Source organism: Crocuta crocuta, unplaced genomic scaffold (genome assembly GCF_008692635.1).
Source record: "Crocuta crocuta isolate KB4526 unplaced genomic scaffold, BGI_CrCroc_1.0 scaffold345, whole genome shotgun sequence".
Taxonomy (NCBI): Eukaryota; Metazoa; Chordata; class Mammalia; order Carnivora; family Hyaenidae; genus Crocuta; species Crocuta crocuta.
In genome coordinates, this window is record NW_027527574.1 from 3614977 (window position 1) to 3636591 (window position 21615).

Consider the following 21615-nt stretch of genomic DNA (forward strand, 5'->3'; position numbering starts at 1 on the left):
GACTAAGTGTTTCAAAATTCAGATGAATCGACATTTCCATCGATTGTTAGAGGGTGTTGGTCCTTAATCTCACATCAATCTTAATGTGTGCCAGTAGGACAATAGAAGGGATGCTCTGCAGAGATCAGAGCAGGTTTTGCCCTCTATTCCCAATGTACAAATACATTGTGTTTGCAGATGGGCAGCAGATAGCTGCAGAACAGCCATGATTTCCCAAAGCTCATCCCTATAAATGGATGAAATAAGCAGCTATGTGTTCTTTTGCTGTCTCCTTTGCCCTCTGTACATTAGCATGTAATCCTGAGAAGAAATAACATTTTTTCAATCACTCTCAGACATTCAATTACAGTGTAAGCAGACAGCTGCAGGAGCCAGGGCAGCCTAGGTCCTACAGAAGACCCCTGACAATTTCCACTTCATTTCTAACCCACACCACTTTATTAGTGTGGATTACTTCTTAATCCTATTGCCATTGTCAAGATTATATAATTAAACTCCCCTTTCACCTCTATTACTGTATGAATGTATTACTAGTAGCAAGAACAGAAGCAAAATAAAGGAGGAGGAAATGGGTATATAGATGTGAAGGAAAAGGCTCAAGAATAGCAGTGTCCACCTTACTTACTACTCCCATTCTGAATCTCTTAATAGTATGCTCCAATTAATTTTATTTTACTTTACAGAGGGGTTTATGGTCATCAGAAAAGATACCATCATCTATTTTCACTGTTTATTATGGTAGCACAGGCTGCAGACATCACTAAATGAAAAATTCCTGATGCTTTTTCTCTTAAATTAAAATTATCAAAATAGAAGACTGTATAATTTTCACCTATGGAAATTGTAGAATCTTTCAGACTTTCCTCCCGAAGGGAAAGAGCCACAGGCATTAAAGAAAAAAGGGCATTTAATGAATGACTAAAATTTCAGGCTAAACAAGAGAATTTTTCCCATAAGGGAAGTAAAACCGAAAATCTGCAGAGCGCAAATCAAAATTCCTACATCAGGTAAAATATGTGGATCCTGTGAAAAGCCACAGCATTCTTGGAATGGATTTTTTGAGAGAGTTAAATGTATATGCAGCATGTTCACTAAGACCTGTATATCAAAGCAAATAGCTCATCTGCCTCCAAGCTTTATTTACAAAACAACTGGCAAAATTTTACTTACAGCTCTCATTTTATAGAGGTTAGGTAACTCCCATGGGTGAAGCAATTTTGTTGTTCTGTTTTTAAACTTTTCTTTTACAGAGAAAAGTATTTGAAAAAGAAAAAGATGATAAGGGTAAAGAAAGGAAAAATAAAGGGGAAATAGTGTTGAAGATTAGGGGGAAAATGCTTGGAAGAACAAAAACAATCTTCATTGAAAGTAATTGTGGGTGTAAACTTGGTAGTCCTAGTGGTCACAGATGAAAAAGTAAGTAATTAGGTGCTTATTGGCCCAGAGCTAGTGGAAATATCCGCACAGTGAATTTACCAGCGAGATTCTCTAAATCTTTCTCATCCACGGATGACAGAGTATCGTCGTCGCCTTCCAGGAGGATCTCGTTTTCTGAGTTCTGATTTCCTAAAGCCTGACTCTTGATGGACTGTTTTCCTTTAGCGAGGATATCTTCATCTGCAGCTGAAATGAAAAGGAAACAAAGCTGTCCATCAACTCTAGGGAGAGTACTTTTGCAGAGGGGCAGGGAAGTGAGGTAAGGATAGGTGGCCAAAGATGGTCAATCATTTTTACAGAGTCATCCACAGGAGGAAAGTGACTGGGATGGCACATGGGCTCTTTCTGACAAACATGACTCCCCAAGCCTAGTCTAATGTTACCTTGAACAAGCACCCTAATCCCATTAAACATGACCCCGGCACCACCCACTGAACCATTTATTTACTTACAGTTAGGGCAAGAGAGGGTTCAAAGGCAGCGCATTTTGGGGAAATTAGTAGAAAAAAAAATCAGAACCCCATTTTGGAAACAATATCTACTTGATACTGAAAATTAAGAAAGGCTGATCATTCCTGCAAGTAATGATTATACTGACAAAGCATTGTGAACTGGTCGGGCAGTGGTTGTGGAGGAGAATCTAGAAGCAAGAAGGGTCGGAGAGATTCACAGCCAATGAGAGATGCAGGCCAAATCGTGAAGCCACAGCTGACATCCAAAACGCTATAGCAGCTCTCCGGAGCTGCATCCTCTTCTTTACTCCAATCCTCCCCCTTACCTTCACGTTGCCCTTGCCCACATTTCACCCCACCCAGACCCCTACCTTAGCCTTTATATAAATATCCAAGAGTAAGACACTGTGGAAACTAAGTGGAGGCTCAAACACTACCTCCTCCATGTGTTTAAACTAAAAGGCTAAGACACCCCAGGGGCAAACATAACAGAAAGCCCAGGAGGAGAGGCATCTGGGCAAAGAGCCTTACAGGGCCTGAATTGGAACAGCCTGTGGAGAGCAGCAGCACCAGACTCTCAGGCACTGTGACAAGGCAGCCAGAACAGAGAGGAAAAGAGGGGAAGGGTACACCAAATCTAGGGAATGAAGAAGCAGCTCTGCAGAGCACCTACAACCAACAACAGAACCAGAAAGAGGAGCAAAGGTGCCGCCGAAAGGACAAAACACTGAAACTCAAAACTCTGACTTCAAAACCTCATATCCCTCTCTCTCCAGGGAAATTCCCACTGCTTTAAGCAGATTTCTCCTTCAGAAATATAGAAAAGCAGACACTAAATTCTGGACTGTGATTTTTAAAACCTCATAGCATCACCTAAGGGAAAGTTTAGAATCCTTGCTACACCACTGACAGTCCCAGGTTTCCAGTGAGGGAAATCCAGGAGGCAAAGCACCTGATCCACCCGGGCAGTAGCTATTGATATGGAAATCAGATGGCGAGGCTTTTTGCTCCGCTGCAGTTTCTGCCTAGGCAAAAGGCCCAAAACCCAGAAAGGATAAAGCCCTCGGTGTCCAGTAACATGACTAATATCTATCTGTATAATTCTTTCTACACAGTTAAACTACATGTATGTTACCAAATGTTTTGACAAAACAAAGCTTCTTTGATTTTAATAGGTATGGTTATGGGTAATATTACAGGTTAAAGTTTATTTTTATCATACTCATGTGAGGTCACAATGTATATCACTTATATACAATACAAATAGCACCGCCTTATAAAAATATAGAGGCTTTATATTAAATGAGGAAGTCATGGGAAGAAGCTCTCTGTATTTAGTCTTGAATACCATCTATGGGTAAATCAAATTTTGTTCTCTTTCATGCCCACAAATAACAAGCATACTATGCTGCACACATATGAAAGTCTCAGTAAATATTTTGAAAAAAATTAACATATCTAATTAAAATGACTTTATTTTTTAAGCTACAAAGAAATATACCGAAAACTCTCCAATTTTTAGGAAAATAGCAGTGTAAGTTGTTATATCATTGTTTCAAGTATTATCAAGTATTTATATTTCCTTACTCTAAAATCATAAATACTGCCCTGAGCCCAAACAAGGTATTTTCCAATGTATTATCAATGTTGCTAAAAATAAATTAGTCACTGAGATATATAAGAGAAATCACTACCTTCTATATTTTCTTATAAATAAAGCAAATCATAATAAAATAGCAATTGCCAATCAGATTTTCGTGCAGTATATTACATTCTCTTTTTCTAGATTTACAATTCCTTCTTCAAAGCAGATAATAATAATGCTAATATTAAATAACGTCATGTACTAGGGCGTGTTCAAAATGCTTTACATATTTAATTCATTTAATTCTCATAAATTTTCTGCTAATTTCTCCTTTTAAGATGAGTAAACAGGCTCAGAGAGGTTATATAACTTGCACAAGGCACACAGCTAGTGAGAAGTAGAATCAGGAATGAAATCCAAGCATTATGGTAACAGTATCCTAACCACTATACAAATATCAATGTATAAATAATTTAAGGATTAGTTTAGTAATACATTTCTCATAGTGCCTTTAAAAAGATTAAGTCAAAATCACAATAAACAAGAATACAAAAATACTCATTTCCAAACCTAAATTTGATGAGCATATGACAACCAAATTCAGAAAAAATCAAATGTGGGCCGCCTGGGTGGCTCAGTTGGTTAAGCGTCCAACTTCGACTCAGATAATGATCTCATGGTGCATAGGTTCAAGCCCCGCATCGGGCTCTGTGCTGACAGCTAGCTTAGAGCCTAGAGCCTGCTTCAGATTCTGTGTCTCCCTCTCTCTCTGACCCTCCCCTGCTCATGCTCTCTCTCTCTAAAAAATAAATAAAACATTTTTAAAAAATTAAAAAACAAAAAAAAACAAATTCAATACCTTGCTCATTACTATCTCTGATTATTACCAAACATGTCCTGAAGTACATATACACCAAGCTTACTTGGGGGGGAAGGTAAGGGGGGAAAGAATGGAAAAAAGCTCTGTTTTGTAAATGTGCAAACATTTACAAAAAATGAGAGGAGCCAAGTAGCAATAAGTGATGGCTTAAAATAGCTCAATAAATAAATTCATTCACTTAAATGACCACTAAATAGAATTTCTTATCCCTTCCAATTGGAACTAAAAAAAAATTTTAATATGTTTTCATCATACTGACACATATTAAAACACAATAAATTTTTAATTGAATAAAATTTTATGAAAAAATTCTGAAGTACTATAAGTCTACTGTATGCACACAAACACCCACTTTAATTTATTTATTTACTTATTTTTACAAGTTCAGATTCTGGAATTGTTCAACCTCAACTGAAAAACCTCTTGTCATGGAAAATATGCAGCTTACTGATATTTAGAATGGTTTTCCTGTAATTAACTCCCCCTTGAGGATTTTAAGTTAGCAGCAGTAAAATTACCAACAGTACTCTAATACACACCACATGCGCTGGTGTTCAATTCTCAGTGGTCTAATAGCTCTCTGCTAAAGAACTTTTTTTTGTTGTTTCAAAATTAGAACGAAACTATCTCAAGCATAAAATAAAAGATAATTATGTTTATACATGCTGGGGAAAATATATTTTTAACTTTTGTTTGCCTTCTACTCATTTAAACAAGTATGCACTGTTTTGATACTTTTTGTGAATATATTATACACTAGTATAAAAGTTTAATTGGAGGAAGTCAGAACACACTTCTGGTTCCATTTCAAAGCCTGATTCAGATCTTTGCAGGCTAATACAATTATTACCAAACATGAAAACTATTTAAATTTTCCATATCAACATTAACAGACTGCCTTCATATAGTCTCTCACTTTATGCTGGCTTAATATTTACCCTAAGTTAGTAATTAAATGGCAATTGTTACATAAAACTGGAGAAATTTGTCAAAAACTTCTTTCTTTGAAACATGACTTTTTATTCACTGAAGCTAAGAGCAATAAGAGGACTCAGAGAAAATTGGTCCTCAAAATGTAAAGTTCAAGTTCTTTAGACCTAGATCTAGGCATGAGTTGATTCATCTATGCAACACAAGCTAGCCAAGTAAAATTAAAACAGAAAAAGGACACAGAAAAGTGTTCCACCTATGACACATAAAGCCCTTTTAAAACTCCATAGCAACAGTGAAACGGAGTCAGCAATAGTCCATACTACAGTAAAAGAAGTTTATACATGAAAAATTAGCCACCTTAAAAAATTACTACTGGAATAACAAAGTGACCTCAAACGTAAATAAAATGAATATGGGTATCCACTTAATGTGACATGAAATAGATATACCATAACTGCTTATCCTGAATAAGATACATAAAGAATATCTTATATACAACTACTGTCCTAAACTTTAGAGTTTATGTAATCCCAAAGGGTTCCAAGTCAAGAAAATTTACTCTACAAAAATCAGTGAAACTACGAAAAATGATTAGGAGATTAGGAGAATAAGCCAAGTTCATCTCCTAATGACCATGGTTTCCCCAAAAGCTTTGGTTATGGAACCTAATATATGTTGATCCAAAAAAGGAAGCAACAGTATCTGGCATTACTGAAGTTATGAGAGAATGGCATGATATAAGATCTTTACATGGTTTGTCATCCCAAGCAAACCAGATGAATTACCTGTATCATTCCATATGATTACAAGATACTTCTTAAACTAAGTTAAATGCTCTTCATATATTTCCATTAGAATGCACATTCTCTACAAAATGAAAATGTCTTGAATTCAATAGGATTCTACTGCTTAACTGTTTTATTATTTGAATTAAAACCAACCGTTCTTCCATTTAAAACATTTTTTACATGGCTTTAATTTAAATATAAAGTTCCCATTATACTTAACAATGAATTTTAGAAGACAGTGTAGCACTACAGTAAGAAAATCTGATTAGTCATCAGTTAACCTGCGCTTTAGTCCTGTATCCACCAAGAATTATGTGGCTTTTTGTTTCCTCAGTTTCCTTATTTATAAAGAATAAAGTTAGAACAACAGTCTTTAGCCTTGGTTTCTTTCCATATCTAAAATGTTCTGATAATAAATAATAAATGTTCTGACAAACTGGGACCTGTGCATTAGGAGAATGTTACAAATCATTACAATTAATTTCTATAAATTTTAAACTATAAAATCCAAGAAAATGCCCTCAAGAATCAAATACCCACCTCTGCTTGCTGCTGCTAATTTCCATAAAGAATATTTAATAATAAGAGGAAGTATTAATTTTAATTTAAAAATATGATTCAGTTTCTGCAAAGTTAAAGAAATCTCCCATTACAAAATGACTTTTATAAATAACCACTTTGGAGGGTCTCTCTTTGAAAAATTACCTAAGGCCCTTTTCCCCAAGCAAGTTAATGTGAACTTGGGAAGGGCAATTAAATTGTCAGAATTAAAAAATTTGTTTTTAACTAGAAGGTAGCCAGAAGTAGAGTCATGGGGCTAGTATTGATCGCCTGAACAGAGAACATCACTCTTCAGGTATTTACTCTGCCACCTTTACACCAGAGGCTTTCCTTCAAATCAAATCAATCTATAAAAAAGATGGCTCTTACTACTAAAATACATAACTAATCTCCAACAGCATTTCTATTTAGATGTTTCCCTTTGATAATAGTATAGTTCGTGATGTTTTAAGAATCTGCATTAAACAATGTCCTGTCTCCTTAGTTAAATCAATTATAAATAAAGGTGAGAAGTCCTAAAATAGTATAAAAGGGACACACTATCCTCAATAATATCTATTTTAAATATTCAAATTCAACAATGAAGCACAATATTTTTACATGTTAAATTTGGTAATTTCAATTTCTATTTAATCACATTGTTTTGTTTTGCTAACTTGATTTTTAATATGTTTATTTTCATTACCTTACTTACTGTTATTAAATTAAGGATAAAAGAGCAAGAGTTTCATAATTAACACAAAATTAAAACTGGATGTCACCTACAAGATACTTTAATAAAAAATTAAAAACTTAAGCTCTTGACTTACATAATAAATTAGCATAAACTGTGCTGAATGAAACAATACCACTGTACAACCTATGTGCTGAGTTTTAAAACCACTAATATTATTTAAAATAAAAAATATATACAAAATATGACAAAAATGACTTGTATCTTTTATCAAAAAATATTACATTAAATATGATATATCTCCTTAACTGGAAGACCCCCTGAAGCATCTCTTACATATTTAGTTCTTAAAAACATATATTTCAGATTTAAACTTTGTTTTCAACCTTTCATAGTATTTTAGTCATTGGAAGATTCATGTACAATATTGTCAAATAAGATGGAATTACATAAAATGCTTAATTTTACTTCTCTCAATTTTCAATTACTGTTTGGAGTCATTAGAATGAATTCTATATAAATAAATAAGGTATAAAAAAAATAAAAAATAGAATGAATTCTATACAGGATAGAAAAAGTCCTAAAAGACAGTAAGCATTACAATGCTTACTGAATATTTTTTCAACCAGTCTCCTGGCATCACAAAAAGGTGGCGTAACAGTATTTTAAAAGGTAAAGTTCAGTAACAATAAAATCCAAATTTTTTCATTATGAAAAATTCTGTAATTCCCCTAAATGGTTCATGTACTATTTTTGGTTAATGATGGATTTTAATAAGTTCTGTATTAAACCCATACCACAAATTTTAAATTCAGTTACTGATATTTCTCTCCAAATAAAGGATTAACAGCTTGTCTATGTAACAATTTAAGAAAACAATTCCCCCCTCCAGATATAAAAGGAAAAATTTTCATAAAAACATTTTTATTGTCACTGATAGACTTCAGACTTCACAAGTCAATGTTAAATGACAGTTAAGACAGAAAGGTACTTATTAAATTTTAAGTTCACATAGTAACATCTGTTTGATTGAAAAGTATAAAACTGCAAAAAGGGTGATTTTTTTCAATGTAATAGTCATTAGCCAAAAGCAAAAAAAAAAAAAAAAGGGGGGGAAGGGAAAAAATATATATATAAAACTTTGAAACCTATGGCACCACATAAAAAGCACATGAACCCTAAAAGCAAAAGTGGCCTAATTAATTCTACATCTTATTTCTCCTTCCCCACCTCCTGTACTTGAAGATGTAGGGCCCTCAGACTATTATTGCTTTTAGATCACTTTGTTATTGACTATTCTCTGTATGATCATTTATTTTAAAGGACTGATGTCACATTTGGTGTTATATCTGATGACATATTGTGGACATTTTCTTCCAGAAATGGCTCTTTAAGGCTGAGTGCAAGAGGTTAAGCTGCTTGACTGAGGCCAAACCTAAGATCATAGACTTTTAATTTAAATTCTTAATATCCTTAGTGAATGTAATTTCACATTTATTTTGTATACTACATACTATCATTTAACCATAAACTGCTGCATGTTAAACCAATACCTTGAAAAAGGGGCACTAAAACTATCTTATTAAAAAATAACCAATTTATATTTTGTAAAATCAAAATTATTTTAATGTAGAAAGGAGCTTTTCCCCCTTAATCAATGCATCTTAATTGGATTTTAAAAGTGATAAAATACTAAGTGAACCCTATGATCAAAGAGAGTATATTATTAAGTCCAAGGACTTTTTCAGTTTTCTCCAATTTACTCATCAGGCTTCTGCCTAATCAGAATCACAGTGATATGCATTATAACAAAAATGGAAAAATGTTTTTGTTAAGCTTTGATAACAGGATGATGCAGAATGGGAACATATGAAAATAATGTCTATTCTCTTTTTCCAGGAGCCATCCATCACACCCATCTACAAATCAAGGCTCAGAAAGTATCTGGGCACTTGGACATTTATTACCATCTCTCCCACTTCATAATCTCATGCTAAAATACCATGGTTGAAGGAAAACCACATACACACAACAGAACCTAGAAGCCTATTTGGTTTGTAAATGCTGTCTTTCTGATATTCATGGATTTAAGGCAGGCGTCCTGGATGAATTTACTCAAAGCTGAACGTGTTGCTTAAAAAAGAGAAATATTTTATCCTCCTACTCTGAAACAAAGAGTCAATGTTAAGTAAGTTTTGCATGTGTAACATAATAAATAAATACACTTGACACCATAATTTAATATGAACCTACAATAACTATAAAAAATTTAACTTCTCTTTCTGGGGTGAATAACTATGAAATGTGGCCTGGACCATTTTACAGTGCCTTGTAATAATGAAGTTATGCTCTTCATTACCAAGTACTGTACCTGCTGCTATTGGCAAGGAGTGGTTTATACACTGACCATGTTCCACGGCTGTTTTTAGTGTCGCTTCAGGATGTGTCGATCCTAGAGGGTTACGCACAAATCGTCGCCGGCGCCGCAAGTCATCTTCCCAGTAGTCAAGGCGCCAGAACTCACGAGGACGACTACAATGAAACAGAGAAGCCACATATGTTAGCAATTATCAAACAGCGTGGTAGCACTGAATTTCTGCATAAAGCTCTCCTTGTTTGCTCTGCCTTTTTTTTTTCCCTCCCCTTCCTCTTAATTCTCCCTCCACCTCACACTCCCCTTTTCTGCAATCTTTAACTTAGGTATGTCCTTGAAAATAACAATATCACCTTCCAGTCTAAGGAACTCCTTTTCCTTTTTCTTGGAAGGTGAAATGAGCACTAAATACATCATTTTAAAATGAATTGCTGACAGTGTGATCAGTTTCCCCACACTCTAGTGGCATGTGCTCTGATTTCAGCCTCATTTCAGCCTCAGCAGGGCACCTTTCTCTGTAGCTGCATTTATAAACCAGAATAGGGAAAAGGCTATTATAAATATGGTATAGCATTACCTATATTAATCAAAGTCTGTCCCCCTTCATTTTTCTTCCTAATTTGTGCCTTTTTGCACAAGGTCAGTAAATCATACTATGAATTCTTGGTCCAGAAAGTGTTAACTTTAATGAATATCTCAGTTACATGGTTATGTATGTGATAATAAAATATTACTCTGTTTAGATGTGCAGGAATTTAATTAAAATAATCTCTTAAAATATTCATTACATTTAGCCCCTGAGGCTTAGAACAACACAAGAAAATGCATTTCTTTTCCATTTACTGTTTTTAAATAAACCATTCCTATAGAGTGAAATAGCAATCTATTTTCAAGCAAATCAGATTGGATTTCTGTTTTATGTAGTCTGTTTTTATATTTAATTAAAAACTACATGCTATATGATGTGCAATAATTGCTATATCAAAAGCATACTTTTGGAAATGTATTTTTTAAAGGGTTCTACTATATTTTCCCCAATTATGTAGATCTTTTATATGGCAATATATAAATGTCAACTTTCCCTCCTATTAACTAATCATAATCTAGCATGCTAGAAAATATAAGGAAAATACTAGGGTGAAGTTTTTTCAGTTACAGTAAAAAAGTCTGCACAATACATTTATTCACTAAAGGTACACAGCATGAAAATTTCTAAGTTTCAACAATTAAGAAAAATCATCATCAAAACTTTTGTAAGGAATGACTAATATAAAATGAAACTGCACTTGTATTTCATGAGCTAATAAAATTGTACCTGTCAGCTTTGACATATTAGTAGTCTTGACCAACTGACAGTCCCAAAATACTCACTTAAAATGAACTCTTATTTTGATGTCTTAGAGATGTTATCTTAAAAAAATTCAAAACAGGTTTGTAAATAAGTCCCTATTTATAGATTAAAAATTATCTCAGGTTAATAAAAGCATATAAAACAGTACATTATTGAAAGAAGATATGTTTAAAAATAATAGAAATCTGGTCTTTAATGAGAAAGCTGGGGACACAGGGAGAGCATCAAAAATGTCCTTTGCTGATTTTAATCATGCATAAAGAGGAGATATAATGTAATCCAATGGATACACAAAAGTGTTAGAACTGCAGTCCTCAAAAAGAAAAATTAAAAAGCGCTTTTATTCCTTTTTAAATTGTTGTCTACAGTTTAAATGAAAACTATTACAATAGCATTTAAAAACAAGTAAGAAGCACCTAAAGAGTACACACAGAAGCAAAAGACAACAGTTGTTTGAACTCAATTAATAAAATTCTCCTTAGGTGAAAGGGGAAAAGACGGTACACAGATGGCTATGTGTATAGCTTTGATAGTCATGGAGCTTGGATAGGCACTTCATCATTCTGCCTACCTACATTTATCTGTTAAAATTATTATCAAATATCAGCCAGGATGCAGTCGTGAATCACAGGCTGCTCCTCGTCTTCAGGGGAATGATACAATGAGGGTCTATTCATCAGTGCAGCAATCGGCACAAGTAATTAGTTCCCTAGACTGAGATCTCCTACAAAGCCTATTTCAGTCAGCACCACAAACATATGACGATGTAAAGCTAATGAAAGCTGCTAAAATTTGTTAACCTTTTCTGCCATCAATCCTTCTAATATTCTGTGCTTCAGTATTATGCAAAGGTGGTAAATTATTAATTTGTCATTCATCCATCCTTCTGAATTTTAAGTCAAATTAAATGATGTCATTTTTCTTGATAACAATTAAAATTATAAGAGATGTTAAGTTGCTATTACAAAATTATTACTAAATTAGGTAACAATAATATGTTCTAGTAAAATGCATGAGGGTGAAGTCAAATCCAACGGCTATTAAAGCACATGAGCAATATTTTTTGTCATACAGTAGAAAAACCAGCGGAATTATAAAAGCACTCACAAATTAGCAAGTAACTCAAACAAGATCTATAAGAGTAATAATCAAAATTAGAAGGAAATAGAACTATGATATTTATTTTTGTGCTCTTTAATACTAACAAAAAATGGTCTCAATGGTGACACTTGGTTAAAACAAAAGCCCCAATATATAACTAAGGATTTGTTCATACAGTAGAAAAATATTTAAGGTAAGTTTCATCTTCAAACGTAAATGGAGTACCAAAAATTAGAAAATACTTAGATACAATCCAAAAATCAATAAAGAACTTTATACCTCAGCATGATAATGTTTACAATATTCTGAAGCTAAAACTCAGATTTTCTCAATACAAGTAGTCTACTTACAGGAGTAATAATTTAAAATCATCCGAAGACAAAGCAAAAATCACTTATTTCAGAGCACCAATCTAGAATGTATTACAAAAATCACCTAGAGAGGCCAACAATTTCGATACATTTTCTTGAGAGTCTCTCCATTATAAAGCACTGCTCCAGGTGATACAGGATACAAACCCTCAAGGAACTTACTCATAATGGAATAGCTATTAGCCTCATTTGGAAAAAAACAGCATTTATCATCCAGTTTCTGATGCTGCAAGTAATACATGTTCTTTGGGGAAAAAAAAATCACACTCGTTTTTTCAAATAAGGGTAATTATTAGCATGTTTAAAGTCATTTACATGGGAACAGACCAACGTTTTATCCCCCCAATCCCACTCCCTCCAATAATATATACTCTCAGTATTAAGTTCTATCATTGAAAAAATGAGGCATGCTTTGTCATTTTAGAACAGTATTGGAAAGGAGTATGTGTATGTTTCAGTCACCAACTTTCTATAAGTTTTGATCATTCATATAAAGACTGTACTGTTATTTAAGAAATACTTCCACCCCTTCCCCAAAAGCCCCTTGTAGAAAAAAGAGGATAAGAAATTAGCAAATTTGGCATAATTAAGACAACTGTTTTCCCATAAGGTTATGAATTAACCAAAGAAGTTATTGTATATTTTCAGAGTTATCACCAATGGAATGGCTAGAAAAATATTAAAAACATTAGGTATTCAGAAACTGACTGTTAACTAAATACAAGCATGGTTAAGAAGAGAAATAACTTATCCTGAGAATTTGCAAGTATATGTATCTGGATCACTACATTTTTTTAATATATCTGTATCTATCCAAAAAATTATATTAATATAATATAATCCCACATTCACAAATATTATCTATATTCATTTCTACCAGTAATTAAAACTAAGATCCCAAAAAGTATTCATATTAAGGATATGAGACTAGATCACAATAATATCTGGAAATAAAGCCTTCTGTATAAAAGTTGCTGTTGTTAGGTATCCTATTAGTACATAATCTTCAGCCTAAAATCTTTAACTAATAGAAATACACATGTTTTTGAAAAGTTGTGGATGACAGTAAAATTAAATCATTAAAGTTCTAATGATTTTCCCCCAATTCTGTGGCCTAATTGCAAAGTCTGAGATTAAAATTACAGTAAAAGTATAACTGTCTCTTTCTAATTGTAAGTCAATGAAATGTCTTTCTACTATAAAAAAAACTTCACACTTATGTGTTTGTATATACATAGTTTTAACATACCATTGCAATCTACAGAAAAGAATATAAACCAATGCCATTTTAATATATAGAATATGTATTTTCTGTTCTAGAAGAAGAGAATCAAACAGATTGTTGAAATGTATCTTAGAGGGAAAAAACCTCAAGCAGTAATAGTCTATTAATTCTCTTTCTGAGCTCCAATGTGGTTAGTAATTTGATGAGGTGAAACAAATGAAATAAGTATGACCCAAATGAGAATCAGGTGGAAAAGGAAGAAGAAAAATCAGTAACTAAGATATGGTCCACTTTCTTCGTCTAATATTTAAATGGTTCAATTATAAATAATCTATTATTTTTCACATGTAAATTAGAAGATTTTTTTTTAATTTTTTAAATGTTTACTTATTTTTGAGAGAGAGAGAGACAGAGCATGAGCTAGGGAGGGACAGAGAGAGGGAGAAAGAGAACTCAAAGCAAGCTCCAGGCTGAAATCTAAGCACAGAGTCCGACGTGGGGCTCAAACTCACCAGTTGTAAGATCATGACGTAAGCTGAAGTCAGACGCTTAACCAACTGAGCCACCCAGATGCCCCCAGAAGACTTTATACAGTCCAGTTTTTTGAGAAAATAAGGCAAGGCAAGTAGTCAATTAACAATGTATAAATGGATGAATATTGAAATAGAATCCTAAAATAATTTCTAATAAAAATGACTGACTCTTTACCTTGACCCAGCTGCTAACAATACAAAGATTAATATTATCCCTGCCCTCATGGAGTAGACAGATGTAAAAATGATGAGAATTAAAAATAAAAGTGTGTAAGGACACACTTGGGTGGCTCAGTCAGTGAAGTGTCCGACTTCGGCTCAGGTCATGACCTCATGGTTCATAAGTTCGAGCTCCACATCGGGCTCTCTGCTGTCAGCAAAGAACCCCCTTGGGATCCTCTGTCCCCTCTTTCTGCCCCATCCCCACTCACTTGCTATAAAAATAAGTAAACATTTAAAAAAAAGAACTGTGTGTAATAGAGCAGAGCTCTATTAAACCAGTATTAAGCTGCACAACTCTAGGGGGCAGTGTTCACATCAAAATTTGTTTGACACTCCTGGAGTTGTGCAATGCTCATTTTGTATTTCTATATGAACAGCCTTTAGAATGATAGGGTGTTATGAGAACACCTTGTCTTTTTCCCTCTTCATACAATGTTCAGGCTCCTTTCTCTCTCAGCGTTAAATATAACCTTGGGGAAAAAGAACAGAACAAGGCCCTTCAAACACAATCAGTAGCAGAAAAGGTGTTCAGAGCAGGACTAACGTTGTCAAAAAATTTTAAAAAACGGGCAAAATTCAATACACAAAATAAAATAATCAAGAACAAAAGAGAAACATGACATAAGAAACATTCTTATGTCACTGAAGTCATTAAGCTCATAACTGCTTTATTAAAGTAGTTTTTTTGATATTATTCTGTTAAAGTAGAACAGTGTTAATTACTAAAATCAGTAGTAGCTATGTATGTATTCCAATTATTGCATAACTGATTGTACTCACATTTATTCAAATTAGATACACCTATGGTTGCCATTTTACTGTTTCTAGTGTCATTTTAATGTAACTTGGATCTACATCAATAAAAGAATGCTAGTTTTAAAGAGAAAAAACTGTCACAATGAAATTATATTAGAAAAATGTCCCATTTTCCATCTTACCTGTTACCTGTGACAATATCTGATAAATCTTGATAGTCTTAACAAAAGTCAGTAATAAATTCTTTTGGCTAAACGAAAGTCCTAAATACTGAACAATTTTAGTACCTTATATTTTGTTATAAAAATTTTATATTACCTGTATTTTTTTAAATTCCTGAATCTGGCTCACTTTCATTTCCATATTTTTAGATTAAAAATTAATGCTAGATATTAGTTACAACTTAAACAAATGGTAACCTCTAAAAAGAAGTAAACATTATCACTGCACTGTCAGCTAGAAGATAAAAGTGCTTAAGTTTTAGAAAGGTTTCACTTTCTGTATAAATCTTGGTGAAATAATGTTTAGGTACTATAGGGTATCATATAATAAAAGAGAATGCTTTATCTCACAAACTGAAATCTACTGTGCTTTCACGCAGATAGACAGAAAGAATATTAACTAAAGCCTCTATTTACCAAGTACAACTATAACTCAAATGCAGGTTATCTATGCACTGTGCTGCCTTACTAAAATGAAAAGGGGAAAAAAAAAACCTTCAACTACACATATCCAACAGGAGACATCTTCTAAAGCAGAATTCTTTCTTTAATGAGGCCTGATATAGAATCACTAGAAAACTGTATATACTATTTAATTAATTATGTAAAATTATATTTTATGTAGTCATGAGTTTCTTTGTGGTACTTTTTAATGTATTTCTCTGTTAGCTTTTAGAGACATGTAGACACCCATCTTCAACTAGTTATTTACTTAGAATATTATAAAAATATAATTTTGCAACAGGGTCAATTATTTAAGAAATAATCCCATACTTTTCCTAGCTACTGTTAGCCTGAAAATCATTTCTTTATTCACTTAGCATTTTTACCAGGAAGTAAACAAAATGATAATAAAACAAAAATCTAGGCTTAATTGTACTACCAGTTAAAACTCTAACAAAAGACAAATGCAAAGAATATTAAAATAAACAATGCTGTTGAATACTGGAATCCCCAAAACACACCTGAGTAGCCATACTATTTAGACTAATCTGATCAATTTTCTCCAAAAATATGATTTAAAAAAAGTAATTAATCAAACATCTATTTAGTGCCAACTCTGTACCAGTCTTGGTACATCCATATGTGCTTTTATTTTTTTTATGTTATAATCAGGATAAGAAAATCATCACATATCAAAAAAATACAACTTAAAACAGACAACATTTGGAGCACCGGATGGCTCAGCTTGTTGGGCATCTGACTTTTGGTTTTGGCTCAGGTCATAGTCTCACAGTCCAGGAGTTCCAGCCCACATTGGAATCTGCACTGACAGTGTGGAACCTGCTTGGGATTCTGTCTCTCCCCCGCTCTGCCCTTCCCTGCCTCTAAATTTATTTATTTATTTATTTATTTATTTATTTATTTATTTATTTATTCATTCAGGTGACAGCATTTATTGCATTGGGCTACTCTGTGCTAGACACTGTACTGTTTTAAACACGTTGTTACCAAGTTTCACAACACTGCCATAACTACATACTGTTATTTTCATTTTAAAGAAACAAGGAAGAAATGAAGTCTCACCCATCAGTAGTAAATAATAAGTCTATGGGCTTCCAAGCCAATGAGCTTTTCATATGACATTTTCTCTAGAAATACACAGGATACTATTACAGCTATGACCAAAGTTCTAATTAACCCTGCCTGAGAGGATTGAAGATTTCATTAAAGTTTTAATGAGGATCTACTTTGTAAGTTCCATGAGGACAAGGGTTTGAGTTCATCTAATTCACTGACCAAGCACAGTAACTGGAACAAAGGAGGCACTTAAATAATCAACGAAGGAATGAATAACCTGACTCTTGAAAGAAACTTAAATGATCAACAGAAGTCTGCAGGACAAAATGGAAAAGGTATTACAAGCAGAAGAAAGAGCATGGACAATGGCATAAACACATAAAAAGACACCTTTATCTTGGGAAGTTTCGGTAACAAGGATCATTTCAAGGCAGCTTAGGAGTAGGAAAAGCTAAAGCAGGAAACCTGGGTTTAGAATCAGATTTCAAAAGGCCTTGTATAATTAACTAAAGTAGTTACCTTTACATCTTATATTCAACAGACAACCAATCTTTCTCAGTAGATGGCTAATGTGATCAGCTTTATATGTTATGTGACAGCAATATAAAAAAAAGGCACTTGTGATGTGAATCTAAGACTAAGATTCAAGAGACCTATCTGAAGAGGAATACATAAAATTTAGTGAGACATTCAATATGGAAGGTGAGAGAAAAGGAGATAATGAGAACAAAACTGAGGTTTGTGACAAAAGGGTAAAGATACTATTTAACTGAAATGATGTAGGTTAAGTAGCTGTGATTGGGGGAATAATCATGTCCTGGACACCTAATAATGTCTAGGCAGGTATGTCTAATAACTAACCGGTACAACTTGGAAACTCAAAAAACAGCCTGGACTAGAGATATGAAATTGGGAGATGGAGCAGTTTTGGGAGTTGAGGAACTTACATATTCATCTAACAAAAATATACTGAGAGCTAGGTATGTGCTAGACCCAGAGAAAACTATATTGAAAGGACAGGAGAAAAGTGAAAACAAAACCTGGAAAATTCCAATATTTAAAAAAAATTGCAGACAAACAAATCACTGAAATAGAAAATGTTCCTGACAATCAGTAACCTAATAAGAGAACCAAAATAGAACAGTGCCAAAAAAGACAAAGCAGCAAAGACTCTTCAAAAAGTGAGTGGGCAGCAATACTTAATTTTGCATAAAAATGTTTAGAAGGATGGGGTGCCTGCCTGGCTCAGATGGTGGAGCATGAGAGGCTGATCTTGGGGTTTTAATTCGAGCCCCACGTTGGGTGTAGAAGTTACTTAAAAATAAAATTGGTGTTTTTTTATTGTTTTAAAGTTTATTTATTTATGAGAGAGAAAGACAGAGTGCAAGCAAGGGAGGGGCAGAGAGAGAGGGAGAAATAAAATCAGAAGTGGACACCAGGCTCTGACCTGTCAGCACAGGGCTTGAACTCATGAACCATGAAGTCATGAAATCAACCAAAGTTGGATGCTTAACCAAGTGAGCCACACAGGTACCCTAAAAATAAATCCTTTAAAGACTTTTTTTTTTTTTTAATGTTTATTGTTGAGAAAGAGAGCATGAGCAGAGGAGAGGCAGACAGAGAATCCCAACAAGGCTCTGTGCTGCCAGCACAAAGCTTGATAAGGGGCTCAAACCCGCGAAACGTGAGACCATGACCTGAGCTGATGGATGCTCAACTGACTGAGCCAGGGGCCTCCAAAATAAAATCTTTTTTTAAAAATGTTTATAAGAATGAAGAATGAAGGAAAGCTTTTATGTTCTTGCATTTTCAATAACTTAGGTGTGCTTGGGTGGCTCAGTCGGTAAAGTGTCTGACTTCAGCCCAGGTCATGATCTCACTGTCCATGAGATGGGATCCCATGTCTGGCTTTGTGCTGACAGCTCTGAGCCTGGAGCCTGCTTCAGATTCTGTGTCTCCCTCTCTCTCTGCCCCTCACCCACTCACACTCTGTCTCTCTCTCTCAAAATTAAACATTAAAAAGAAAGATAATTTATATGCTATCATGAAGTTCACCTGTTTAAAGTGTATAGTCCAATACTTCTTAGTATACTTACAGACTTGTCCAACCATCACCAAAATCTAACTTTAGAATATGTTTATTTCCCACCAAAGAAATCGCATACTCCATACCAGTTATTTCCCATTTTCCTTTCCTTGACAATGGACATGTAGATTATTTCACAGTACACAGGGCAGAAGGTAGGTGAATGTGTCTGCTCTGACCTGGATCTTCTTAAGTCTGGACTAATTTTAAAATAAGACAAATTGCAAGGGATTGATAAAAGGCATTTTTATTCATACTGGAATTTTCTGAAGAGCCTAAGGGCTATGAGAATATTTAATTTAAAAAAATTTCCAGTATCTCTGAAGGGTGACTATTAAAATCAAATTTATAATTAATTTATATAATCTTTAAAATTCTATAAAAAATTCAATAATCTTTAAAATTTCTGTATATGATGAAAAACTATTTTGGCTTCATTTATTTTAAAGGACTTAAAATTAATCACTTTAGCTCTATCATATACTAGATCTATGATTTCTACAGAAATCATTGGTCATCTTTGGGCTTCTATTGCTTTATATAAAATACTTATAACTTGTTTAGCCCAGCTCACAGGGTTGCAATGAGGAATCAAATGAAACAGAGTATCTGTAATTGCTTCAATAACAGTAAAATGTTATGTAAATGTAAGGTATTATTTTTAATTAGTAATGAATTTAAGTGGCTAGTTCTATATGCCATTACCTTCATAAAGCATTAGCTTAAGTGGTATCACTAGCTACTTCAAACATGACTTAAAAATAAAAACATGGGGTGCCTGGGTGGCTCAGTAAGTTAAGCATCTGACTTTGGCTTAGGCCATGATTTCATAGTCTGTGGATTCAAGGCCTGCGGTCGGCTCTGTGCTGACAGCTCAGAGCCTGGAGCCTGCTTCAGAGTCTGTGCCTCCCTCTCTCTCTGCCCCTCCCCCACTCCACTCACAGTGTCTCTCTCTCTCTCTGTCTCTCTCAAAAATAAACGAAAGAAAGAAAGAAAGAAAGAGAGAGAGAGAGAAAGAAAAAAGAAAGAAGGAAAGAAGGAAAGAAAGGCCCACCCTGATTAATATACCCTTTAACAGTCCCCAGGAATAATTAGCTCCAAGCCCCTGGTAATGATTAGCTCACTTTCTTTAATAAAGATTTCCTTATGCTGGACATTTTATATAAATGGAATCATATAGAATTTTTTGACTGGCTTCTATCATTTAGAATAATGTTTTCGAGGTTCATCCATGTGTAGGATGTATTAATACTTCATTCATACTGGGGGCGGGGGGAGGGCTGATCTTGGATTGTATAACTAGAAAACTGAACCATTCACTTGGTTACCTGCCTAGCATTCACTTCTCTTTCCTTTCCTCTTTCCTGAGAAGTGCAATTTTCCTAATTATCCTTTCCCAACAATTACAATTTTGTTCATATCTTACTTCCTAAATGGTTGGGTAACTTAAGGAAAGCAGACTCTAAGACAATGATGACAATGTTGTCATTCTTGCCAGTCACTGGTTCCAGAATCTAGCTTTAAATCAATCACTACATAAATTTTTGTCTGGCAAACACAACCATGAAGAAGACAGAGTGGGGTAAAAGTTTATGTATCCAGAGACATAAAATTGAAAGAACTGTAAAAAAAAAAAAAAAAAATGGATCTAAAGATCTGCCCTCAAGACTTTACATATCTACACTTCATATAAAAGATAATATACTTCTTCACAATTTAATGAAGAATTTCACTTCATTTACAGCCAGGTTTTCTATTACTTGCCTTTGAAACCATCTAACAGATACAAAGATTACTGGTGATGCCATTAGCAATTTGGTTACAGTTGTGAAAGGTAAACCAGAGAGTAACAAACACATGTTTTGTTGGAGACAGGTAATACTGACTTTGAAAAAAAAACTTTTGACAATGAAAGGAATTAGAGAGATAGGGTGGTAGTTTTAAGAGGGTAAAGAATAGATGTAAGCATATTTGTGGAGGAAAAAGGCCAAATTCAAAACAACAAACAGAAGACTGAAGATAACAAGAGGGAGAAGGTAAGACCAAGCAGCAGGGTAGAAAGATAGAAGAGGCATGATCCTGTGAAAAGAGTGTGATTACCCTGGAATTACCCTGGAAGTGAAAAAGATCACCTTCTTCTCTGTGACAAGATGGAAGGATGGAAGGCTCTGTACTTTTAACAGTTTAGGGTATAAGAAAAGAAAAACTGAGGATCTGATTTTGGCCTGATTATTTCTATTTTCTCTACTCAATAACACATTTTTAACAGAAGAACAGAATAGAGAGGTAAAAATTAGAAGAGCTGCCTTGGGGAATATGAAAGAAAGCTGACTAAAAGCAAGTTTTAGGATGGTTAAGTAGTTATAAAGGTCTAACTGAAATTAGAAATCATTCATGTAGAGCAGCACTAATCTGTACAACTGTGGTTTCTGCCTCCCAGCTATACTCAGCAATCTAAGAACAAGCGTAAAAATAAAGCAGCTAGCAAAACTCACTCAAGATTTAGGACTGATTTGGTTGGCAGGCCAAAATAGGAAAAGTTAAG

General features: G+C 34.0%; 1 protein-coding gene across 6 annotated transcripts in view; it reads right to left on the reverse strand.

Annotated features, from left to right (window-relative positions):
- LRBA (LPS responsive beige-like anchor protein) overlaps window positions 1–21615 on the reverse strand; it is a 720310-nt gene that overhangs the window by 292831 nt on the left and 405864 nt on the right. For 4 of the 6 annotated variants that reach the window (XM_077770775.1, XM_077770766.1, XM_077770758.1 and 1 more), the window contains 2 exons: window positions 9681–9841; window positions 1477–1623 (listed from right to left, as the gene is read on the reverse strand). In XM_077770775.1, coding sequence (XP_077626901.1) covers window positions 1477–1623; window positions 9681–9841 — 308 coding nt within the window. The remainder of the gene's footprint in view (window positions 1–1476; window positions 1624–9680; window positions 9842–21615) is intronic. The other 2 variants (XM_077770789.1, XM_077770783.1) reach the window with 1 other exon arrangement.